We start from the raw sequence: 23369 nt of genomic DNA, 5'->3' as shown, positions 1-23369 counted from the left end.
TGCCCCGCGCCAGGGCGAGCTTTGAGGAGGTGCGCGGGTCCCTCGGAGGAGCGCTGCAGGACAGGCTACCCGAGCTTACGCTGCAAGAGTGCCCTAGCAGGTTCTCGACTTGCACTCGCTTCTGTAAAGATACAGCTCTTCCTGGGAAAATACGTACGTGACATAAGATGACATTGCTGAGAAAAGACAACATCTTTCTTAACTGGTAATTTCAGGTAGTGACCATTTCCCCAAGAAGCATAGAATGTCAAACAACAGGAGGCTGAGAGAGGATCCCCCAGCATCCCATGCAGCGTATTGCAGTGGAACACTTCGCAGCATCACGATGCTTTTTAATAATAGAATTTCAAATAGTGAGCCAACAGCTGCTACTTTTACAAGTTCATCCTAAGAGAAAGTCCTTGCACCATATTGCACTTACTTTGCTGAAAGCTACCCTCACGTGGCAATGAATAGTGTCTACTGCAGAACCCTCAAGAGATTTAGAGAATGTTATGCCCATTCTCCCCTCATGGCACCTTTTTAATAGTCTTACAGTTCCATAGCACAACTGAATTCAAGCTTGCTTTTTTCTTTCACTTTCCCTCATGCTGTGTTCTCCCTTCCAGTAGCTTTCCAGTTTTTCACACTGGAAAACAATTAGCAATGTTATCTTCTTAAGTGTCTTTTTCTTTCTTTCTGATTCACTGTTTTTTAAAAATAATCCTGTCCAGCCTCTCTGGAGCAAGCAGGTTTTGGCTTTTGTCTCCTTTATGCTTGAAACACAGCTAAACCAAATGCTTTTCCCTCTTGGTGACAGCACTGCAAGCTCCATATACACAGTGCTGCTGTGCTCAAGCTGAAGGAGCAGAGTGATGTTGCCCAGCTGCAGCTGCAAGTCAGTGGAAGGACAAAGCTTTGTGTTATGTTGTTTCACAAAAGTGACAATTACTGTGTTTTGTTATCTGCCTTTTCACTGAGATGGAAGAAACCATCTCCTCAGCTGGACTGGGGGTGTTCATTTCAAACACATCCAAACTACCAGAGGCACTTAGAAGCCTGAACTGACAGGACGGGGCTCCTAGTGTGCTGTGGCAGTCCAAAGGCTGAGCCCATGCCTGCAAGCAGGGAGGTTCAAATGCTATGACCAGGATGGCAGGGGACCCTCACACTCCCTTCTGTGACACTTCTGTGAGGAAAGCTGTGATCCCAAGCTCTTCAGCCATGTGCTTGCCTGCTTTCTTTGCTTGCTGTAGCTATGCCAGATGAAGTGCCAGCCAATGCAGGACAGATTAAAAAACCACCACCTCAGGCTGCCAAGGGTATGGTAAGCAGCAGGTGTTTTGTGAACCTCGTTCAGGTTGCGCAGTTGCTACAGACCTAGGCCTCCACCCAGAAAAGAAGCAGAGCATTGTGCCTGGTCTTGCAGGATGCTGAAGCTATCTGCCAGGACACACACCATTGCCTGGTAGGCTTATAAATATGTCTGGCATGTGGTGGGTCTGAGACCACTGGCTATATATATTTCCCCTCAAACAACATGCCTTGACACTCCTTTTTGATCTAGTCTTGTTCACATTAAAGGGAATTTTTCCTTGCATTTGACAGCATCCACCACCTGTTTGTCAGTCATTTCTGTGATCCAAGACATTGTACACTGTAATAATCCTTTTACCTCCTAGTTCTGATATGGGGTCCCATGGTGATTTACAGAAAAATGCCCTGTCATAATTGGTCCAAACACACTTAACTTCAGCATATCCCTAAGAACAATACAAGCCTCTCTTTCTGGTAAGCCTCTAAAGAGAACCCTTCTTACAACTGAGCAGCAGCAGCAATTCTGAAATGGCAGATGGTCTCTACAGCATCATATATCCCATGACACTGGAGCTAGACCTGTGATACATAGAGGGGAAGAGGTCCCAAAAGACGGTTATTTAGTCCTAAAACAGCTAGGTGCTGTCGTGGTTTAACCCCAGCTGGCAACTAAGCCCCACGCAGCCGCTCACTCACTCCCTCCAAGTGGGATGGGGGAGAGAATTGGAAGGGGAAAAGTGAGAAAACTCATGGGTTGAGATAAAAACAGTTTAACAGGTACAGGAAAAGCTGCACAAACAAGCAAAGCAACCCAAGGAATTCATTCAGTGCTTCCCATCGGCAGGCAGGTGTTCAGCCATCTCCAGGAAAGCAGGGCTCCATCACTGAAGACAAATGTCATCACTCCGAATGTCCCCCCCTTCCTCCTTCTTCCCCCAGCTTTATATGCTGAGCATGATATCATATGGTGCGGAATATCCCTTTGGCCAGTTGAGGTCAGCTGTCCCGGCTGTGTCCCCTCCAACTTCTTGTGCACCCCCAGCCCACTCGCTGGTGGGGTGGGGCGAGGAGCAGAAAAGGCCTTGACTCTGTGCAAGCACTGCTCAGCAGTAACGAAAACATCCCTGTGTTACCAACACTGTTTCCAGCACAAATCCAAAACATAGCCCCCTACTAGCTACTCTGAAGAAAATTAACTATCCCAGCCAAAATCAGCACAGGTGCTTTTCCTACAGTAACAGCATCTCGACTCCAGACCCAGGCTCTGAGTAGCCTCCTGCATACTGCCTGACTACAGTGTGGTTGAGGGTTAGGAAGGAGGGCAGCGTATTCCTCATTGGTTTTGCAGTCTGTCTGTTCTTCTCATGGGCACTCACTTCCCCTCCACGACCCCTCCCCGCCCCACTCCACTCCATTCCCCACTGCAATTCAGGCCAAGTTTTGATGACTAAATGAGCTTACTTACAAGGTTGCAAAGTCACTAGTAAATTCAGAAGCACCACTACATTGAAGAGCTGAAAGAAAGAATTCCACTATAATAGGAATTCATTGTTACCAAACACTGGCAAGTGCTTCCTGAATTTTCTGACAGTGCAGTCCTGAGCTGTGGGATTTCAAGAAAGCCTAAGTTGCCAATGACACCTCTTTGATGCTCTCTAGCCAGTTGTTACTAAAGTATTGACTGGTCTGTTTATCTTCCAGCTGGCAGGATTGGCTGTCATTGCCTTTGGTCTATGGATGCGATTTGGTGGGATTATGGCAGACTTTGCTTCAGACAAAAAGTCTCCAGAGTATTTCTTCATGGGTAAGTTAAAGTGCCTGTGACAACAGTAGCCTTTAGCCTTGGTTTCATCCTGGGGCATGTGACACACCTTATGCATTGAATTATATGAAAGCCAACAATTCCTGGGCTGAACTACACAAAACTGTAGTGCTGTGTGTCATGTGCCTGATGGCTTTCATCCTTTCTCTGCTTGGCATCAACTTCCTTAGGCCTAACTGAACTCTTCTCTCAGATTTGATCCAATCCTCACATACCCTAAGTGAATTGTGCTAATACTGTCGGAATAGAAGTTGGGTCAGAGACTCCTGAAACATGGGGCTCACCAATACATCCTTCCAGAGTTTTCCATGCAGCTGCTAGCCAACAAAACAACAGCGTCACTTCTAAATGTTTCTAGTATCAGTGCAGCAGTAAAACTTTTGCTCACCAGTTCTCCCTGTGTCTGTACACAGAGGCTGTCAGTGTGACTTTAAGTATCAGGGCAAATCCTTCCACAGCTGAAAAGTAAAACTACACAGTGTTCAGTCATCTCAAGAACCATTTGTCCAACCTAGGCAGGAATCAACTAGTTCTCCAATGAACGGTATTGGTCGTATCTATTTTAGGCATTCAAGATAAAGTTTTTTCTCCCTAGGATTTCCAGTTCGGTTTTCTGGAAACACCACCTGTGTTACGTATCTGTAGACATCCTTAAATAGCAGCTCTCTAGGACTGCCAGCAACTGCATTTCTCTATCCACTGGCAATTGTAACGTGCCTTTACACCAGAAGAGTCAGATTTTTTTTCTGTTTTAATATATCACCCCTGGAGATGGACTCACTCAATAAAATCCAATTGGTGCAAACATTTTTACCATCTACAAATGCCAAGTATGAATGAATACCCAGTCCTGCCTTGTCCATCAAGCGACTCTGAGAGGGTGGCCAGGAATGGAAGTTGACCCAAGATGTCCTGTAGCAGTTCGTTACCCATCACAGGAATATTGCCTGGGCTGTGCAGTTACTTTAAATACCCTGATTCTCTTAGTGGAGACCTTGACTCTGATACACCAATCTTCTTTATTATATGCAACCAACTAGAGGTACAGAGCTGACTGTGGGAGTTTATGAGGCTGAATAAAACATTCAGATGAAAATTTGATTGGGATCTGAGGGTTACTGTAAAATACCCTATAGCACCTCCACTGACAGAGAGCCAGGAAGTACGATTTACTTTTTCTCTTAGATCTGAGCTGCTATGTCAGCAGCATATTAGATCACCAACTTCATTTTCAGATCCAGTTTATACCTGCTGAATTTCCTATGCTGTATCTTGGAACTCTTCCCTGCCTTATCCACTTATGTTTGACCCAGGAGATTCAACAAGACAGAAGGATGTTCTGGCCTTCAAAATCAACTACTGTTGGTTTGTTAGAAGCCAGAAAGTAATACATTCTGTGATGTTAATAAGCACCAGAGTCATTTCACAGCTTTGCAGTGCAGACTGTAACACTGTGTAAACAAGATATTCTTTGGTGTATGTGTATTTAAATCTCTAAAAGATTTAATCTGCTTCAGTCCTGAATAGGAATTACAAAAGCTGTTTAGAGTTGCTAGTTTTGGGAAGTGCTGGGGAATGTTTTTGTAAAAGTTTCATCATATACCGTGACATTCAACTGTTGGGCTGTCACATGTATTTATAGAGCTGTATGCTGTAATATGTAACTGCTAGCAGAGGAAGTGCTAAGGAACAGGACATAAAGATGTTGAGAATTCTTTTAAACTTGCAATTTTGACTGAATTCTAAAGCAAAGTTTTGGCCCTTTTTTGTAATAGGCATTGTGCTCTGAATGGAGCATTCCTGTTAAAGAAAGACAACAAATTTTCTGCTGCCCTCCCTCATTACAAATCATGTTAAATGCTGTTGTGACTTCTGAGCATCTGATGGGGCAGCCATTCAGAAGTCTGAGGCTGTTAACAATGTGTGACTAACGCAGAGGTAAAAGAATGGTGGTAAGTTCAGTAAGGTTGTTTTTTTTTTGCAGCAGACAAGGCTGCACTTGACGGTCATGCTCAAGAGCTTTACCTCTCACGGAGATTTCAGCTCTGAGTCCCCCTCGACAGTTGTGTATTGGGCCCTTCTCACAGAGACTCTAGGAGTGTTGTTTATTTGGCTTTGTGTGTTTGCTCTGTAATATGCATTCTGGGTGACAGCCAGAACTTTGCATAGGAATTCTTAATGTAGAACACTGTGCGGCACACAACGAGCAGCAGCCCAAAGGGCTGAAAGAGAAAGCAGATCATCAGTATGACTTGGAGATACAAACATATGGACATATATTTAAAAATAATTTCTTTAGCTCTGTTCCACTGACCGCTTTTGTGGCTGCCTTGTGGTAACTCAAGCCCCTGTGATCAGATCAGCTTTGTGTCAGTCCTTGGAACAACAGTGCAGCTGCATTCAGAGTTTGCTTTGTAGGTTGAAGCACTGTCCAGAATTACCATCTTGTGGAAAACATCTCATTTTCTTCCTTCTAAAGAGCAGCACATTCTGCTCTTTTTGTACCTGGATTGAGCTGCCAGCTGAATCTTACCAGCTTCTCTCTTGTGCTTCCTTGTGATGTTTTTTTTCCTGGATCTGAAATGTTGTCTTAGTTTAAAATAATTGATAATTATATCCTTGCATTTTCCATTAGGCCAGAATGAGTCTCCTTAAATAGCCCTGTTCTTTACCAGCAATCCAGCTGTCTTTTCTGCCCCCTGGAATAGTTCAGGCCATGACTTGGCAACCAGGCCTGTTCATCTTTTCCAGCCACTGAAATGTTTTTGTTGGTTTGAGAACAACTTTCAGGCAGCAGTGCTGAGGTCAAGCACATATGTGTTCTTAGTTTTCTGTTGCTTGTGGTTTTGTGTTCAGTGATCCATATTCCCCACGGCAGCTTGCAGTTTTTTAACCTACAACGTAAAAGGTTGGAATTGGAACTCTTTGACCCATGCAGTCTCCATCCACTTTACCAGATGTATCTTACACTGGAGCGGCTTCCTAAAATTGGACATCCTCTCTCTGCAGCTCCCCAACTTTTGGAGTTCCCACTGCAGTGGCAGGCATGACAATATTTTTATGTTACTCCATCTCATAGTACGTTTTTTGTGCCTGTGCTTCAAGTGGTGAGGCAAAACTGTAGCTTTCCTGTTCTATTGCAGTTCAGCTCTGGCAGATTTCACATATTCCTCTCTTAGCTGTACTTGAGAGAAAAAAAAAAAGAAAGGGAAAAAAAAAGATAATTTCAGCAAAGGTCAATAGCTGGACAGTTACCTCTTTTAGCTGAGTTGTCTGTGACACTGTACTGACCAAATGGAGAAAAGAGCTGTAGAATAAAGGCAATTCCCTCAGATTGCTCGTCCTTCTTGAGACTCCTGTACCAAGACTCTGGCGAGTTTTTTACTGGGCAGGAAAGTCTGCAATGATCAGAAGGAAAAGAGAGATGCTTGTGTGAACCCAAGATGTCAGCATTGCTGTCTCACAATTAATTGGTCCTTAATTAATTCTTTGTGGTAGTGCTGTTCTTAAATTTAAAAATACCTAAAGCACAGAAGTGAAGACAAAGTGCCTGCTCAGTGGAAGTTGAGCATTTCTGAAGTAAAAACTAACGTGGGGACTTTTTAAGGGTCAGTTCAAGACACCTATTCTCCCCTCCTTGCTTTTGGTGGATGAAGAGGAAAGTCTGTTCTGGTTCCTTGGGTGACATGGAGGACAAACTCTTTGTATCCCTAATAAATGAAGCGCAGAGGGTCACATCACTGCCAGTAGCAATAAAAATGTAGTGTATGTACTCAACAAGCCCCATCATGAATGGTAACAAAAACTGATGAATGTGAATGAATCAGTCTGGATGACTCTTTGTCATACCTGGCAGCACTGAAGCATTGCTCCTCCTGCACAGCCAGAGCTCACAAACTTTCTGCTGTGTTATGTTCTCTTTGCTCCAGTTCCATGATCCAATCTGTGGTCCAGGCACTCATCAGGGCCAAACCAGTTGTGGATAAAAGTTTCAGGGTGGCTGTGGCTTTTTCTTGGGGTCTGTGAGAGCATGAGTGATCATTCTGGCTTTGAAAGGTACAGTTAGATGGCGTGTGCCTTAGGATATGAAGTCATGTCTGGAGTTGAAGGATATTAGTAGTTTTTCTCCATAGTAGTGGGTGCCCATACAAACAGGAGTTGGCCAGCAGTTAAATCCGTGTAAACTGCAATTCGCTGCTCCTGTGCCTCATTTTGTTATAGTTCTAGTCATGTATTTTGGAGTCAAGCACTATACCCTTAGTCAACAGTATTTTCTCTCAAAATCCATAGCCTCTCAAACTCTACCAGCCTTTAAAATGAGAGCTATTGGCAAAATAGCCTCTGTGTAGAGATGCAGTACCACAAAAGGAGCATCAAATGGTCCTGTCATCATGTATATTGAGAGGCTTTTAGTCTGTACTTAAGACTTAAGCAATGAACTTGTCTTTCTTCCTATCATCTTGTGTGCAGGTCTCTTCTGCAGTTGAGGAAGAGTGGTTTATAAAAGGCTGATAGTGGCCCTGAGAGGAAAATGAAAGCTGCTGCACTGGAAATCTGCTTAAAAAATATGACACCAACACTACCACTCCCCAAAAAAACCTTACTCAAAATGAAAGTTGTTCAAAAGTCCTCAATCTCTGTTCTGGATCATAAAACCTAGCAATCAGTTCCTAAGAGTCAGTATCCTGCCTGGCAGAGTAAAGGCAAGGCCACAACAAAGTTAGAATTCTGACAAAACAAGCTAATTAAGCCTAATGGAATAATCTGTCCATCTACCTCAGGTTGATTGTTTTATATTTGCAATATGCTGAGATTCAGGAGGCTTTTTTTTTTTTTTTTAAATTAATCACTTAAGCATGATAATGCACTTTATGCTTTTTGCCTGTTAAACTGTCCTCCTGGGTAAACCTTTCTCCCACCCTACTCTCTTTGCATGTAGCTATCCAAAAGCTAGCCAGTTCCACACAGCAGCAACAGTTGAACTGACAGTTACACCATTTCCTTCTTTGACGCACCCTCTTCTCCTCCCTCTAGGCAGCTGCACGTCACCCTCGTGCCTGCACACTGGTCGCATTGCTGTGAATGCTGAACTCTGACATACTGCTCACTGAGACGTGGGGTCTCCCTCAGCCTACCTCAGTGAGCGATCAAGCAGTTGTATCCGATTCTGGTCAGACCGCCCATGCACAGGTCAGAGCCCAGCACTATAGGCTCAACACTTCTACTTTTCCAGAAACAGCCACCTGTAGCAAGTGACCTAGGTGACTGGGGATAAACCTGTCACTGGTCCTGCATGAAGTAAAAAGACATCAAGATGTTTCCTCTTATTGTAGCAGCACACTAAACTCCAGGAATGCTCAGGCTTTTTCAGTTACGTGCTTTGTTCTTCATATATGCTCACTTTAAAAGGACTAACTCTGCTCTAGATGCCAGTCTCTAAAGCGGCTTCTGGAAAAAGAACCAAACCAATATAACCCATTCTATCTCAAGGGAAATGTCCTCTGTTGTGTTCCATTCTGACAGAGCTGGAAATACAATGGGACTGTCCACTATGAAGCCATTAAAGGAAAGCATTTTGTCTGCTGGAAAAAAATAAAACAGCAACAAAAAAACCCTTAGCTCCTTTTTGGGGTGTGTCACTTCAAAAGCATCTGCAGAGAGGGTTTTGATTGAATTGTTTTGTTCCAGCACTTACTTTATCTGCACTTGGGTGGGTGAAGACAGCTATCTGCAGAGTCCTAACTTTTGCTACTGTGGGGGTTGCAGATTTCTGTGAATGTGTTATGGCCGCACTCTGTTTTCTGTTTTGGGTGGCTTGGAGCCTGTGCATTTAAGCATTAGAAGTGTCTAATTGTTGTTGATATCTGCATGGAAATGTATGCATACACACAGGATTATTCAGGGTGTCCTAATCTAGAGAGGATTGCAGAAACTTGTGAGCGGATTTCAGAATACCAAATGACTGAGCTGAGTATTAAAAAGACAGATGAAATACATTATCAATAAAGCAAAGTGATGCAAGTGGTAACAGATAATCTAAGCAGTATAAACACTGACAGACTTTAAATTAGCTATAACCACACAGGAACATGATCTTAGACTCACTGTCAGTTGCTCTTGACAAAAGTGCTTTGCTCAGCTGCAGTCAAAAAGGCATATAAATGTCAGGAATTATTAAGAAAGGAAATGAGAATCCAACTTGAAAGATTTTAATGTCACTGTGTAAATTTCCAGTGCACTCAGCGTCTTGAATGCTGTATGTAGTTCTGGTCAAAAAGGATGCAATAAAACTAGAAAAAGTACTAAGAAGTTTGACAAGATTATTATCATACTATGCACTATGAACAACTTCCGTATTAGGAAGTTTTTCACACTACTCACATCATTAAATTGCAGAATCCATTGCCTCAGGATTCTGTGAAGTTCAGCCGCAATAGTACAGATCCACCTAATACAGGTATGTTGATTACATCGGACTTCAGTGAAGTTTGGTATTGGGTGAAGTAGATATTGACAGAGCCATTGGAGACTACTGAGAAGGTAATAGATGACATACTTTGGCTTATGTGAATTTGGGACATAATTATTTAGGGTTGTGAGATGCATTTGAGCAAGATATGTAACAAGTGCTGGTATTCTGTGGGAAGGGGGAGGCAGTGGACCGGGATGTTACATTACAGTGAGGTTGGTTTTAAATTGAAATTCAGGATTTGTGCATCAGCAGAAGCCTACAAACTGGCTGGTATCTCAAATGCTTTTGTGGTTCCAGAAGATTAACCATGCAATACCTGTTGAATTCACACAAGACATGTAATTATGTCTATGCATTATGCTCAAATTAAGGGTATGTTCCAATTCTCCAGAAATTCATCTTCCTTCAGAGGACTCTGCCTCTCTTCTCCAATTTTATAAAGGTATTTTATAGATAAATATACTAAAAATCTATTAACACGAAAATGGTAATCTCTAGTAACAAGCCTGTTTCAGAAATTGACTTTGCTACCATGTGCAACATACACATATGTCCCTGTCTGTCCTGTTATTTCCAACTCCTACCTGTGTTTCTCATCTTTTCCAATAATGCATTTGCACTACAGGTTTCTTGGTGCTCTACTGAGGGCTACAGAGCCTCAGTCCTTCTGTGGAGGAGCACATCTGCCTCCCAGATTGTAATGCACATCCAACCTCAGGAAAACCTCTTCAAGTCATGTCTGGGTTCTAGGACTCCTTTCATCACTACCTCTGGATCCCTTATACCAAGAACAGAGCTTCTTGTTTTCTCAGTGGAGTATGAACAGTTGGTGGTTTGTTCAGTGTTAGTTACTCAGTCCAAAAAAGAAAAAGAATTATTTAATTCTTTGGAATATGCTTCTTCATCCCATTGCATTCAGGGGCTGAGAGTGACTTGCTTTGTAGGTCCTGCATGCCGGTGCAATAAATATTCCTGAGTTGTGGGCAGTCACACAGATGGCAGGTTTCTGCCATTTGGTCCAGTGTTTGCCCTCTTTAATGCCATAGCAGTGTGCCTGTTCTCAGTATTCATCTGTTGCCTGCTCCTATGTGCTGCCAACAAACTCAGAGACTAGTTAGTTGCCAAACTCTCTCTCCTCTTCATTAGCAGACACAGATCAAAGTGACAAAATTAGGAATCAGGAAATGAACAGACACAAGAAGAGGTAAGAGGAAAAATTTCACACAGGCCACAAACATTTGCTTCCTTTCTACCTTGTACTTTTTTACTTCTGCTGCACAAAAAGCTGCAGCTAGAGAGTCTTCTCAAAATTTTCCACTCACTGAAACAAGCTCTCTACCTTGATCTGACTTGCACACTTCTTTTTGCTACGCTGAGCTGTGTGGTGAACTTTTTTGAACTTTTTTGTGTCAGAGTTTCTAGCTATCAAATGTGTTCCATTTTGTGACTATAAACTAAGTGTCGTCTTTGTTTCTCTGCCGTGCTGTAGATGCCAAATTGGAGGCCATGCCAAGGCTTTGTATTTTACAATGGAAGTGCTTATGAATAGAAGCTGATTAAGGCTTTGCTTTCGATCCTGCTTTTTTGAAAGGAACAGGCTGTAGTGAAGCTTAGTTACTTCTGACACATACTATTGCATAGCAATGTATGACATTAACACCACCAAATTTCTGGATTTGTCTGCTTTGCAGATCCTAACTGGGCTAACTTGATAGCTATTAGTGCATGATGTCTCTAGGTGAGGCTGTGATTGTAAGGGGTGCCATACATTGTCACCCTTTTTCTTTCCTTTCTAGAGAATCTCACTTTTCAGTTTAGGTCTATTCCTATTAAGAATTTGAGGTGATCATGCCTACACTACTGCGTATAGCCCACTAGGAAAAGAAGTACTAGCTCCCTGTCTTATATACTTACTCCATCTAGGATGTTTCTGAATCTATTGCTTTGATACCCTTCCTGGAAATCATCTTCCAGTTGAGCATACCTGGATCTGGGTGCTGGGAAACCTCACAGTGCAAGCTGAGAAGTAACCTGGTCCCTTTGATTTTTTTTCAGGCTACTCTTCCAGTGTCTCATTACACTGGATGTGTAATGAAAGATTACATGTGTGTATATATAGTAGACAAGTAAAAACATCTTTAGTTTTGTGGAATTTTTTTTAAGTGTCGTCATTATTTTCCATCTAGAAATAGCTCTCCAAGTATCAGCAACTACTAGTCCGAGGCTGAGAAAGGACAAAGTCTGGAATGAACTCTCCTGAACAGAAGATGGAAGAAGGTGGTTTTAAACTCTTGGCTGGCTCAACTGTGGGGCCAGACACACAGCAAGCTCAGCTTTGTTTAGTGAGTGGTGTGAGTTCTTCCTGTAACACGCCTTAAAAGGGAAGTTCTGATTGAGGTAGCGGTTTAGCTGTGAGTCATGCAAGTGAAATGTTAAGTCTGTTTCTCAGACAAAAGCAAATCCAAATTCCTAAAAGTGGTCTTACGCCTGAGCCTCAGAGAGCTTTGTCTTTGCTAGGTGAAAGCAACAAAAAGAAATGGGAAGAATTCTTTCCAGTCTTTTTAATCAAAGAGTCTCTCTGGTAAGTTGCCTGATAAGTAATTACAGGGACTGGTGTAGGGAGTGACATGCAGAAAAGGGTCCAGGAAACATCTTTGTAATTACAGCCTGTTACCATGGAGATCTCAGAAAATGGCAGTTTTGGTTTTTGGCAATTGAACAGCAGATTCTGCACCTGAGAGAAGTTTTTTGTCTTTTCCAATTCATCTTCCGCGAGAGGCAGACCTTTCTCTCCTGAACCATATGTATCTTTGTATATCCCTCCCTCAGTAAAAACCACTGTGTTGTGAATATGTGTACAAGCATTATCTTGAAGAATGCTCAGTTCTAGTAAGTCACAAGATGCTGAATATTAAAAATCTAGACAATACAGAATATGAACTGCCAGCACAGTCAGCAGCAAATCCCACATATCTGGCATCATAGACCTGGCAAAGCCATATTAATTATAATTGTTTTATTGCTATTTAGCAGAATGTGTTCCTCAGCAGCAATCCTTGGCACAAGAAAGGTACTGGGGCAAGAAGGATGGGGAAGGGGAAGGAGAAGAATCACAATAGCTGGGATAGATATCTGGCCGATATACAGTGACTGGACAGTGATGCGCCAATGAATGGGCAGCAGGAAGGAGTTTGCCTTCTCCAAGCAGGCTGCATCTGTGTCGCAGAGTAGCTAGATACTCTGCACTCGTACATTGATTGATTGTTTTTTCATTTTGCTAGCAATTGCAAACTGCATTTGTAGGGCTTTCTAATCTAGGTTACACAAGGCCTGCTAACAGTAAATGCCAGCAGCTCTGTTAACCCTAAAGATTTGGGTCAGATTTTAAAATGATGTTTAAATTGGTAATTGAGAATACTAAACGTTCTCATTAAAAGTTTGCGTAAGTCAAAGCTGGGAGCAAGGCTCACTGTGCCCTCTAGTGTGCACAGTCTGTAGCTCCACTGGGCATGAGGGAAATGAAGCTGTTTTTTCTAGCAGTGGATTGGCATGGCAGACTTCTGCGTGTCCTCAACATTGCCCACACAAGACAAAGACTAGAATTACAAGGCACTGCACTGAGCCTGTTGCACTTTGGCTGACATGGTACCCACAGATAAGGCACAAACACAGTTGTTGTGGTCTGATGGGAACTGACACTGCACATGAACGGATGTATTGCCTAAGCACAGATCAAGCATGTAAGTTTACAAGTGAGGAAAGAAAAATTCTGTGCTCTGGTTTCCTTTTGTCCTAGATAAAGCCCATACAAAAAAAAAACCCTGTTGAACGTGAGTATTTCTAGCAGTTTTACAGGTGGCAGAGATGAATGCTATTCCCCTTACCTCCACAGTTTTTGTCCTGTCAAGTTCTGAACATAGCTAGGGTCCTAAATCTTAAACTATGTATGGGGCTATACTGACATCTCCCATGTTCTGTACTTGTCTCAGGCCTGGTCTTTGCTGGCAGTCTCGTCCCCAAATTGCTTCATTATCCTCTTAATGTGTTTAGTCTGATGATCCACTATTTGCTGTTCTTTCTTTATGTCATTAAATTTCTCTACACACAGATAACTCCTTGTGTCAGTAGCCTCAAATCCATTCAGCAATGCAGTCCCAGGAAGAGGTTGGCTAATGTGTCTGAGCAGTCTCCTAAATGATTCAGTAACTGCGTAACACTTAACTGCGAATGTCCAGAACATGAAGGCAATGCAGTGTTGCCACTGGCTGCTGCAGAGCCACTCTGATTCTGCCTATTGAAATAAGGTGGTGGGAGGGTATCCTGCAGTTCAGATGAAGGCAGCATGCACCATGAGATGCTGTTTGTACGCCATGCATGCAAGGTTCTTGGCCTCTAAGTCTTAGACACTCTACTCCTTTCGTACAGAATCGCCTTTTTTTAGGATCTGATGTGATTTGTCTGGTTCTGTGATTCTATCCCTTTTCAGGCAACTCTTCTCCAAGTCTTCTGATCATAATGCACTGATAACATTAGCCTTTAAAAGCTGCTGGTATCTCATATTCTGACACTTGCATCAGTATGTTGGAGGAAAAAAAAAGTGAAGTAATGACGCTGGAATATGCCTGCCCAGCATGCAGTAAAGCAGCTACTTATCATAAAAGGAAGATGTCATGTTCCAAATCACTGAACTGTAGACAAGCTTCCACCCTCCGCAGTTACCAAGCTCAGGACTATTGCTGAGCTTATGACCTCCCCCAGGTTGTTCTTCCCACTCATTATTTTGCCAGAGGGTGCAAATTCATTGTTTCATTCACTTCCTCTAACAGCTTTCAAGGGGTTCCCCCAATCATTCTCTCTTTTCCAATAGCAATCAGCTTTTTCCCCAGCCAAAGCACTTGATTTCAGAGGAACGTCACACTGTAGTGCCTGTGCCTTTCCTGAAGATCTTCAAATGTCCTTTTTTACCTACTGACAGGCAACTGATAGAGCATAGCTGCCAGGTAGCTTTTTAAGTTCCACCCCTAGATAGCAGTACAGTACATTTCCAGCCCCAGGTTTCACAGAAATAAGTCCTTTAGCAACATTGGATTTTTTTTGCCTTACATTCCTCACTGAAGAGCTGTAAGGTGGTTCTGGATGCTCTGGTGTATGTTCTTCCTGGACTGAGCTGCCCTTAGGACAGGAAACTTGGGAGGTGGAAGTCTTCTCATTTGTCTTCATGAGATTCTCCAAGAATTCAGAAGAAATCATTGGTCTCCTTTTGTGGCGAGAGCAACTTTTCTGTGTAACGGGTGTTCTTTGTGAGAGCCAGAGACCATTGTTACTTACAAATGTGTGGTTTTGACAAAATAGGTAGCAGACTTCGGGAAGAGAAACCTTCTTAAATTCTTGTCTGATTCTGATTTTTCATAGGACTCTATGTATTGGTGGGAGCAGGGGCTCTCATGACCACAGTTGGATTTTTTGGGTGCTGTGGAGCAGCGCGGGAGTCTCAGTGCTTACTTGGAGCAGTAAGTAAAAGGTTTCAAGGGCCTGGGCTGCGCAGGAAAATCATTCAAAAGCATATGCTTTGTGTGATTAGTGGAAAGATCTTTGCTGTCCAAGATCTGAAATGTCTTATGTCCTTTTATTGGCTAATCTAGCATCTCTAGCCACCATGCTATTGCAGAGCTTCCATACATGAAGAAATTCCATTGCTTGTCTCATGTGATATATTTCCTAGAATTACCTTCTGTCTTTTCTGAAGCTACCATCTGAGCCACATCTTTGCCATTTCCACCTTTGTTTCCATATTACAAGAAATCTGACTTGACACCCTTGTTACGGACCCTGCTTACCAGCTTTCTTTCAGTTACTGTGTGGGCTGTTAAGGCCTGGGCAAGGATGAGGGACTGACTGGCAGCCCATGTAAAGCAGAATTGTGCAAGTCATATTAATATAAGATTCTCTTCTTCCTCTGCAGTTCTTTGCTTGCTTGTTGGTGATATTTGCAGCTGAGGTCACTGCTGGAGTATTTGCCTTTATAGGCAAGAAAGTGGTAAGTAGCAAGCAACTTCTAATGTAGTAATGGGGCAGTTATGGATTCCAATGCTGACTGACCTACAGTCTGGCTGTTGCATAGGAAAACTTTCCAGGAGACTTTTTCCAGGAAGACTCTCTAACATTCTTATCTGGAGTCAATGAGAGCTTGTGTATCACAAGTCCAGAATGGGATGCAGTTTTTGCCCCCTCTATTAAATAAAATCTATATAGGTGTGGTTCAACCTTACATCCACAAGGAACATCAAGTAGAACTATATCATAAGAGGGTACTGCTTGGGAAAAGGGCAAACAAATTCAAGCACTGAACCTCTCCAACTAACAGTGTTTAACCAAAACACAGAATACAGCATATGTACATTCTGACCCATGCAGAGTCCCTCTGTGGCCATCAGGCCACAAAATCTCCTATCTTTCCAATCATGGTACCTCAGTTTACCAGGCATAATTTTCTGCTCTGGAGGTTGATGCACAAGCTGGAAGTCTGCACTGGATTGAGGGTAAGACTTCTTTGCCACTCACTTGGAAAGTCTGATTTCTGCAGGCAATACAGGAAGCCCAGAAAATCTATGAAGACATTTATGATGACTATATGAAAAACCCAGAGGGGAAGGTCAACAGGACTATCTATCACTACCACTTGGCTGTGAGTAGTCCTCCTGAGCTTTAATACCTTGCACTACTACTCTACTGTCACATTACCCTTTAAAATTCAGAATGCCTCCCACTGAGGTATGAAAGAATAGAACTGAGTGTAATTTAAAACGGAGCCAGAGGCTCACAACCCAGTTTCCTGATGGCTCTGTCAGAATTCCGGTTTTCTGATCCCAAGTGATCCCTACCTTTAACAGTGAAAATGGCCAGGCTTTTAAATTTCAGCTGATGCTTCTGGTCTTTGTTGTGCAGAAGATATGACTATTATGGCCCTTTTGGATATTAAAATCCAAGAATAAATACTCACAAATGCAGAGAGAGGTAAAAGGTCTGAATCTCTCTGCATTTATCAGAGAAAAATCTGTGACCTGTGTCCCAGGAGCTACAATATTGCAGATCCTGTCACTGACTGAACCAAGTAGGTACAGAACCGAAAGCACATGTGTGACTCAGTTCAGGCCACCAAAAAAGTTAGTGTCTGAATCAGAATTAGAACCTGTGATTTCCTGAATCCTATTTGTGTCCATCCTGTATCTACACTGCCTCCCACAGAGAACAAGCCCAAGCTTTGTGGCTCCTTACAGCATTCCCACGTTCTTTAGAACAAACATTTCACAACCTCAGACCCTTTTGTCCTTCTCCCATAGCTGTCATTTCTGACCCAGAGAGGAATTCCAAGCATTTTATGGGAGATAGGCAAACAGGAAAAACAAACGCTCTGAAACACTGATTTATTACTGTCTCCAAACCCAGCACTATGTTTTGTCAGAAATAAAGATTCTAGCATTCTCTGTTGTAGCTTTTGTGCATTGCCCATAATTCTGTATGCAAAGATAGCCAAGGATCTGCTTTTCCAAAATCCACTTGTTTGCTTTGTTATGAGATACTGTGATAAAAATCCCTTCTGGAAGTTGTTGTTAATACAAATTTGTCTGTTTTCTATGGCTTCAGACAATTGAAACTGATTTTTGATAATTTTGGCCCACGCAGTTGGAACTCTACCAGAGGCAGCAGTTAATATAGGGAATAAATTTATTACTTGATCTGTATTGTTTCTTTTTTTTTAGTTATTTATTGTCTCACTTTCAGTATGAAACAAGTCTATGGTTTCCCCTTCTTTGATTCTTCCTACCTCTCTCTCATTTAGCTCCAATGCTGCGGTAAAGATAATATAGAACAACAAATGGGATTACCCTGTCCAGAGAATATACAGATGCCAAAGGCAAGTGTCCTCTGTTCTGGTTGTTCTAATCACTTTCTCATGTCAATTGTTTAGTAAAATTGGATATATTCTATAAGTAAAAGAAAGAACAAACCTCCTTTTTACCTTGCAAATTCCAGCATGGAATTCCATATGAAATGGAGCAGAGCGGAGGCAGAAATAAGTTGGAGGTCATACTGAACATGCCCAGCCCTCATTTCTGAAGCCTGCTTGTAGCATCTCATGGTAGCTGAGACAATATTACATCATCTGAAAAGTGGGAAGGACATAGTAGAACAGGAGTCCTAAATGAAAAGCCCTGTGAAGGCTGAATTTTGGCAAGTGCCTGCCTTAATCATGCATGGAGGCTCCTGACTAGAAACTTCGTTGCTGTTAAGAAGGATTTCTGTTATTTCTGTGTTATTTCTGTTTTTTGTGGAATCTGCTTGTGAGTACAATGTCAATCTGAAGGGCCAAACTTCCTGATTTAGTATGGCCTATCATATAAAGGGTTTATAAATTTAGGGAAAACTGATTGTAAGAAAATTACTTGTGTGTGTCAGCCTGTATAGGCAAGAGGTACAGATGTCTCACTAGAAAAGGGAATATGCTGTGAAAATTGTCCAACAAAACACAAGGCATAGATGCAAGAATTAGTACAGTGACTGCAATAATATTTTTCGTGTTTATCTGTTGTTTAGTGAGAACAGCTGATGGAGTTGCTTGGAGTATATTTTGCCAGGAGTAAAAATCTTTCAATTTTGTTTTTAATAGAACTGCCTGATTGAAATCCAGAATGTAATTGATGCTAATCTGCATTTAGTTGGAATTGTTGGAATTGCAATTGCTGGCATCACAGTGAGTAAATCCACGTTCTCACTCTCAAATCTGTATTTGAGCCCAGTACCCTGTCCCTTACTCAAAGCTTTGTGGAAGGTGTTTTGCAGCAACTGGTGAGATTCCTCAAAGGTGCAGCTATTCTTATCACTTTCAGTGTGTCCCCTCTCTGGGAATTGCCTGCGTGACTTTGTTTTACCAGTTCATTTTGTATCCTTAGACAGAGTCCAAAGTACCTAATGGTAATCTTATTTTGTTGTAATAGTAGGAAAGGGAAAGCAGAGTGCACATGAACCAAACTGAAAAGCAAAAGGCCATAGCAGCATTTCGTCTATTCCAAAACAACTGCAGACTGATGCTTTAGGCCCTTTGAAGATCCATTCCTTAGATTTCATAAGGAATAGAGAGTACCTACCCTTTGTACAGAAACGACTTTCCAGGAAAATGCTGGCTGTAGCATTGGTTCAATGCGAAGGATAGTTTATAAACAGATTTTCTAGGTCATAGATCCAGTGATCAGTATGTATTTTGTTAAAGGAACAGGATTTAGACTGCATAGTTTTCAGAACGGCATTTCTTTCCTAAACACATAGCACCTAGTTACAGGTAGCTGTTTTATCAAATTGTGTCATCAAAGCGGTGATAACTTTCCTTACAGTCCACCTTCTCCCACAAGTGTGTATTGTTGTATTCCCAAGGTCTGGTCCTTCATGACAGAGCTGTGACCAATAGATGTCACCCTGCTACAAGGATATGGCAGGAGTGGGCAGTCTGTATCAAACACAGGCTTTAACAGAAAGCATTTTCCAGCATGCGTGTGCCGTGACTTCCTTCAGACTCAGAAGCCAGCAGCAGTCTGAAGTAGCATGAGGAGCCAGAATATTAGTAAAGAAATACACCTTCAGCTGCTCTGAAGAGCAGGAGGTTCATGGACTTAGGTGGACACGTAAAAGCAGATGAAGGGTTCATGTATGTAACAGAAACCATGGCGTGGGTAAAAGGGATTAAACAATTCTGTGATTTGTATAAAACGTGAAGGTGTACTCAAAAATACAGCAAAGCAACATGGGTGGGACAGAGTTCCAATAACCTCATCGCTCAACAAGGATACACTAGAAATATGAACATCTCTTCTGTGTCTTCCTACCTCAGATACAGCAGAAGTTATGAAATTATAACCTCTTCAGCAGCAGAAACATATCTGTACATTTTTCTGTGCTTGTTTCTGACAGTTCATGGGATATGACTGGTCAGCTGCCTCCTTCTTCCTTAGGAAGGTGTCTGGGGAGGGGATATGAACTCAGTGGTTTAACTGCCTGAGAGTATTGCTCATCTCCCATCATTAAAAATGAAGTGTCAGCAGGTAGCTGCTAGCTGCTTTGGAGGATCAACCTGTGGCAAAAAAGAAATTTCTGGAGACTCTGACAACACCCACTGTTCTCTGCTTTTAACATTCCCTCTAGTTAACTAGTTCCCTAATATGCATAGAGTTTTATATTTAATGTATAGTCTTTGTCTTGAATAGTAACTGTTAAGAGCTTAGCTTTCTCTGTAAAACCGCAATGCTCAGCACCAGTTCCAGAGACCTGGTTCCTCTGGAATCAGTCTCTGCTCTTATTCAAATGTGTACACAATATTGCATGTAGAAGCATTCTGAAACGCAAAACCTTTTGGTGCAATACTAGGCATAATACAATAGTCGCCAATAGTTATTGTCAGTGAAATTTATGTTAATAATATTAATGTTTGGGGCTGTTATGCTGGCCTTAACATTTAGAACAAAGAACAGTGAAACTAGTGTGAGCAGATAAAATCTTGGCTTTGAGTATCAGTGAAATCTCTTTTATGTTAATTGTCTGATGTCTTGGGGTTTGTAGATGGAAGCAGACACTTGCTACTCTGCCATAAGAACCTTCAGATTGTTCTGATATGCAGACTATTTTATAACTGTTTTGTAAGTGGATCCCTAAATTGCATCCCTTCTCTTCTAGATCTTTGGCATGATATTCAGCATGGTTCTGTGCTGTGCGATCCGTAACACAAGAAACATGATCTAAAACTTTCATTGCACAACTATGTCCCAGGAGTTCCAGACTAAGCTTTACAAGAAGTGCTCTTCTACCCAATTTAATAATTGTAATGCATTTTAATCAGTGTTTTAACATACTGAGAGGAAAATATCCCATTAGGTGAGCAGGTGAATTGTATTAGTTACAGTAAAACTGAAGTGAACAAAAAAGGGTTTTAAAATGTCCTTTTTAATGAAAAAAGCAAAGATGCATCTAAGACTAATTTGATTTTTAATGTTTGTATATGTGTAATTAAGAGTTTACACATTTATAGACATTGTGTAAGCGCATGCATATCTCTCCTTACAAACATATATGCACATGCACATGAGCAGGTACCTGTGTATGCAGTACCTTGTTTAGGTAAGTATGTGCAAATGGAATATATTGTATGTGCATGTTTGCACGCATATTCTTCCAGAGTCTCACTATGCAGGAGTGTATACACACCCATACGTATACAGTGCTTGAAACCCTTTCCTACTGAGCCCCTGTTTGCCAAGAATTAGCAGAGGAACAAATGCTATTTTAAAAAGTAAGACCTATGATCCATTTTGTAGCTGTTCTTTCCAAAGCCCAAACAGAATACAATTAATAAAATTGGACTTTATTAAAAAAAATTTAATGCCTAAGGGCCTGCTCCAGCAAACTTTAATTCATGTGAGTAGACCCATTGACTTCACTGTCATGCAGAGACTGGATTTTTTTTTTTTAGGACTGGACCCTTCATGCAAATGCAGAAAGCTCTGGGGGAGGAAACATGTCCAAGGAGATCCAGGCTAAAGGAAGAGGGGGCAAGAGGTGGGAAGCTGGCAAGATAATGCAGTCATTTGGGAGCAATTGCAGTGCAAAGTGTGCGTAAGCTTCCCAAGCTAGCCTGACACACACACACACACACACAAATAATCTATGAGTTAAAGGGGCCACTAAAATCTTTATTCAGAAGTCCCTTTATCCTGCAAGACTCTATATGGTATATATGCTGGTGCAGGAGTGGAGCCTATATCCAGAAAAGCAGCAGCTTTGTCAGATACGCTATAGAATAAGCTTTGTCAGAATACGCTATGGCCTGTGGAAGCCAACCGAAGAGTGAAAATGGTCAGGGAAAGACACACAGCACTTTAATATCCTCTGTTTCAGTTTCTGTGACTATCACAGCTTCCATGGGGCTCTTACCTCAACCTCTCACCCCTTCTTGTGGGTGTAAGGCAGGAAAGAAAGATGGGACATTTTTACAGAGCAGTAAAGTAAATTTTCTTACTGGCACCTTTAGATTGCATGTCAGGTATAAAAATTACACTGTGTGCTTGAAATACCTCAGGGCTTGCGTTTACATAGTTTGTTTCTATATTTTTATTTTTCTATTTGTCATATTTATTCATAAGAGAATGTTCCTTTCAAAATAGCCTAGAAGGGAGAAAGGTTGTCCCCAGAAGGGGTAAATAAATTACATCAAAGGCTCAGAATCTCTTGAGATAATTCACTGTTTCAGAGAACAGCTTTTTGCTAACAATATCCACATAGCAGCTCTGTCTCTCTGCTGATCACTAGTTCAGATATCTGATGCAGTTGTTCCATACACGATGGGGAAAAAGTTCAGCTAAACTATGTATCTTATGGAAATGGTCCATGATATCTAATAGAACTTAGCATTTACAAGTCATGGGGTCTTTATTCCGCTGAAACACAATGGAAAGAAATGGGATTTCAGAAAATATGTGCATTCTAGTGCACATGTTTATGTGGAATATACATCCCTCATGATATTTATCTCTCATTTCCCAAAGAAACTCGAACTCCCATCACTCTGCTGTTACTTCAGGATTGGAAATTGCATTGCTGTTCCATGTATCAGATTTAATTGACACATCTTGCTGTCTTTTACATAGATCTCTTTTCAAATTGTTCAACCACAAACTGTGAGACAGCTGTGCACTAAATGCTGGGTATGCAGCAGGCATTGCCAGCTGAGCAGTTTCCAGGCCTAGCTTCAGGTACGCAGCTGATAGGGAAACATTAAATCGTACGCCAAAGAAGAGTTAGGCTTGTATCACTCTGTTCACAGCTGATTAGCTATGGATGCCATGTAGAAGTAGGGCCATGTAGAAGTAGGGTCTCTGCAAGCATCAGACGAGGAAATAGGGCCCCAATCTGCTCCTAAGAAAGGTTCAACTGGGAGAACGACACTAGCAGCAAATCCAAATGAGGGTCTCAAGCTGAAACTAAGAAAGTAAGTTTCTCACAGCAGACAACTGACATAGCCAAAGCAATTTCCTGGATCCCAGGTACGCTTGAGACTGTCCCTGCAACTGGTTCTGCTCTAAATAGATAATGGCATAGTATACAACTGGGGTGCTTTCTCCCAAGGTAATACTGACAGAAAGAAGAAACCTGTGTGTAGTGTCATTTTTGCCATTCAGAGCAAGACAGCTTTCCAGGAAAACCAGTAAAAATAGCACAATAGGGCAGCCAGTGGTTCAGGTTCCAAGATTATTGCCCTACAGGGATAGAAATTTATTGCAAATAAAGCTATTTCCTTCTGTTACACTCCCCCTCATAATTATTTTATTTATTTTAAACATAATTGGGTTTAATTCCTCAAATTTGTAGCACCAGAATGTAATGATAGGACCAGAGTTTACTTCTTTATTTGTTTACTGTTTCTTGAGTAAGTTGGAAGATGCCCGCTCCTGCTTTTGAGATGCACTGAATAAAAAGGCAGCTTGCAGAAACTTCTGTTGCTTCCCCAGTCCCCCACTCCCCCAGAAGTACAAAAACATCTAAGTGCCTTATGAAAACAGGGAACAGTGGTACAAAGAAACCTTCTATAAATTCAGATTTGAACAACCTAACTTTCTGCTGAAGTGTTTTGGGTTTGTGGGGGTTTTTTTCCTCCTCTGAACAGTGCATTTGTTTTTCTGAGCATAATTACTGCTTATACTCTAGGGTTTATTGCTATTTAGGTACACGGGATACTTG

The 23369-nt window shown here is 41.8% G+C and overlaps 1 protein-coding gene across 1 annotated transcript; it reads left to right on the top strand.

Moving 5' to 3' along the window:
- Positions 1-1237: 1237 nt before the first annotated feature.
- Positions 1238-20713, top strand: TSPAN2 (tetraspanin 2). The gene is made up of 8 exons (XM_009577995.1): positions 1238-1306; positions 2956-3100; positions 15003-15100; positions 15553-15627; positions 16174-16275; positions 17431-17505; positions 18259-18342; positions 20313-20713. The coding sequence occupies exons 1-8, from the start codon at positions 1238-1240 to the stop codon at positions 20376-20378; spliced, it is 714 nt and encodes a 237-aa protein (XP_009576290.1). The 3' UTR covers positions 20379-20713.
- Positions 20714-23369: the final 2656 nt, after the last annotated feature.

The sequence above is a fragment of the Fulmarus glacialis genome, unplaced genomic scaffold (assembly GCF_000690835.1).
Source record: "Fulmarus glacialis isolate BGI_N327 unplaced genomic scaffold, ASM69083v1 scaffold29775, whole genome shotgun sequence".
Lineage (NCBI taxonomy): Eukaryota > Metazoa > Chordata > Aves > Procellariiformes > Procellariidae > Fulmarus > Fulmarus glacialis.
Note: the sequence above shows the minus strand (reverse complement) of the source record. Positions and strands in the feature narration are given on the sequence as shown.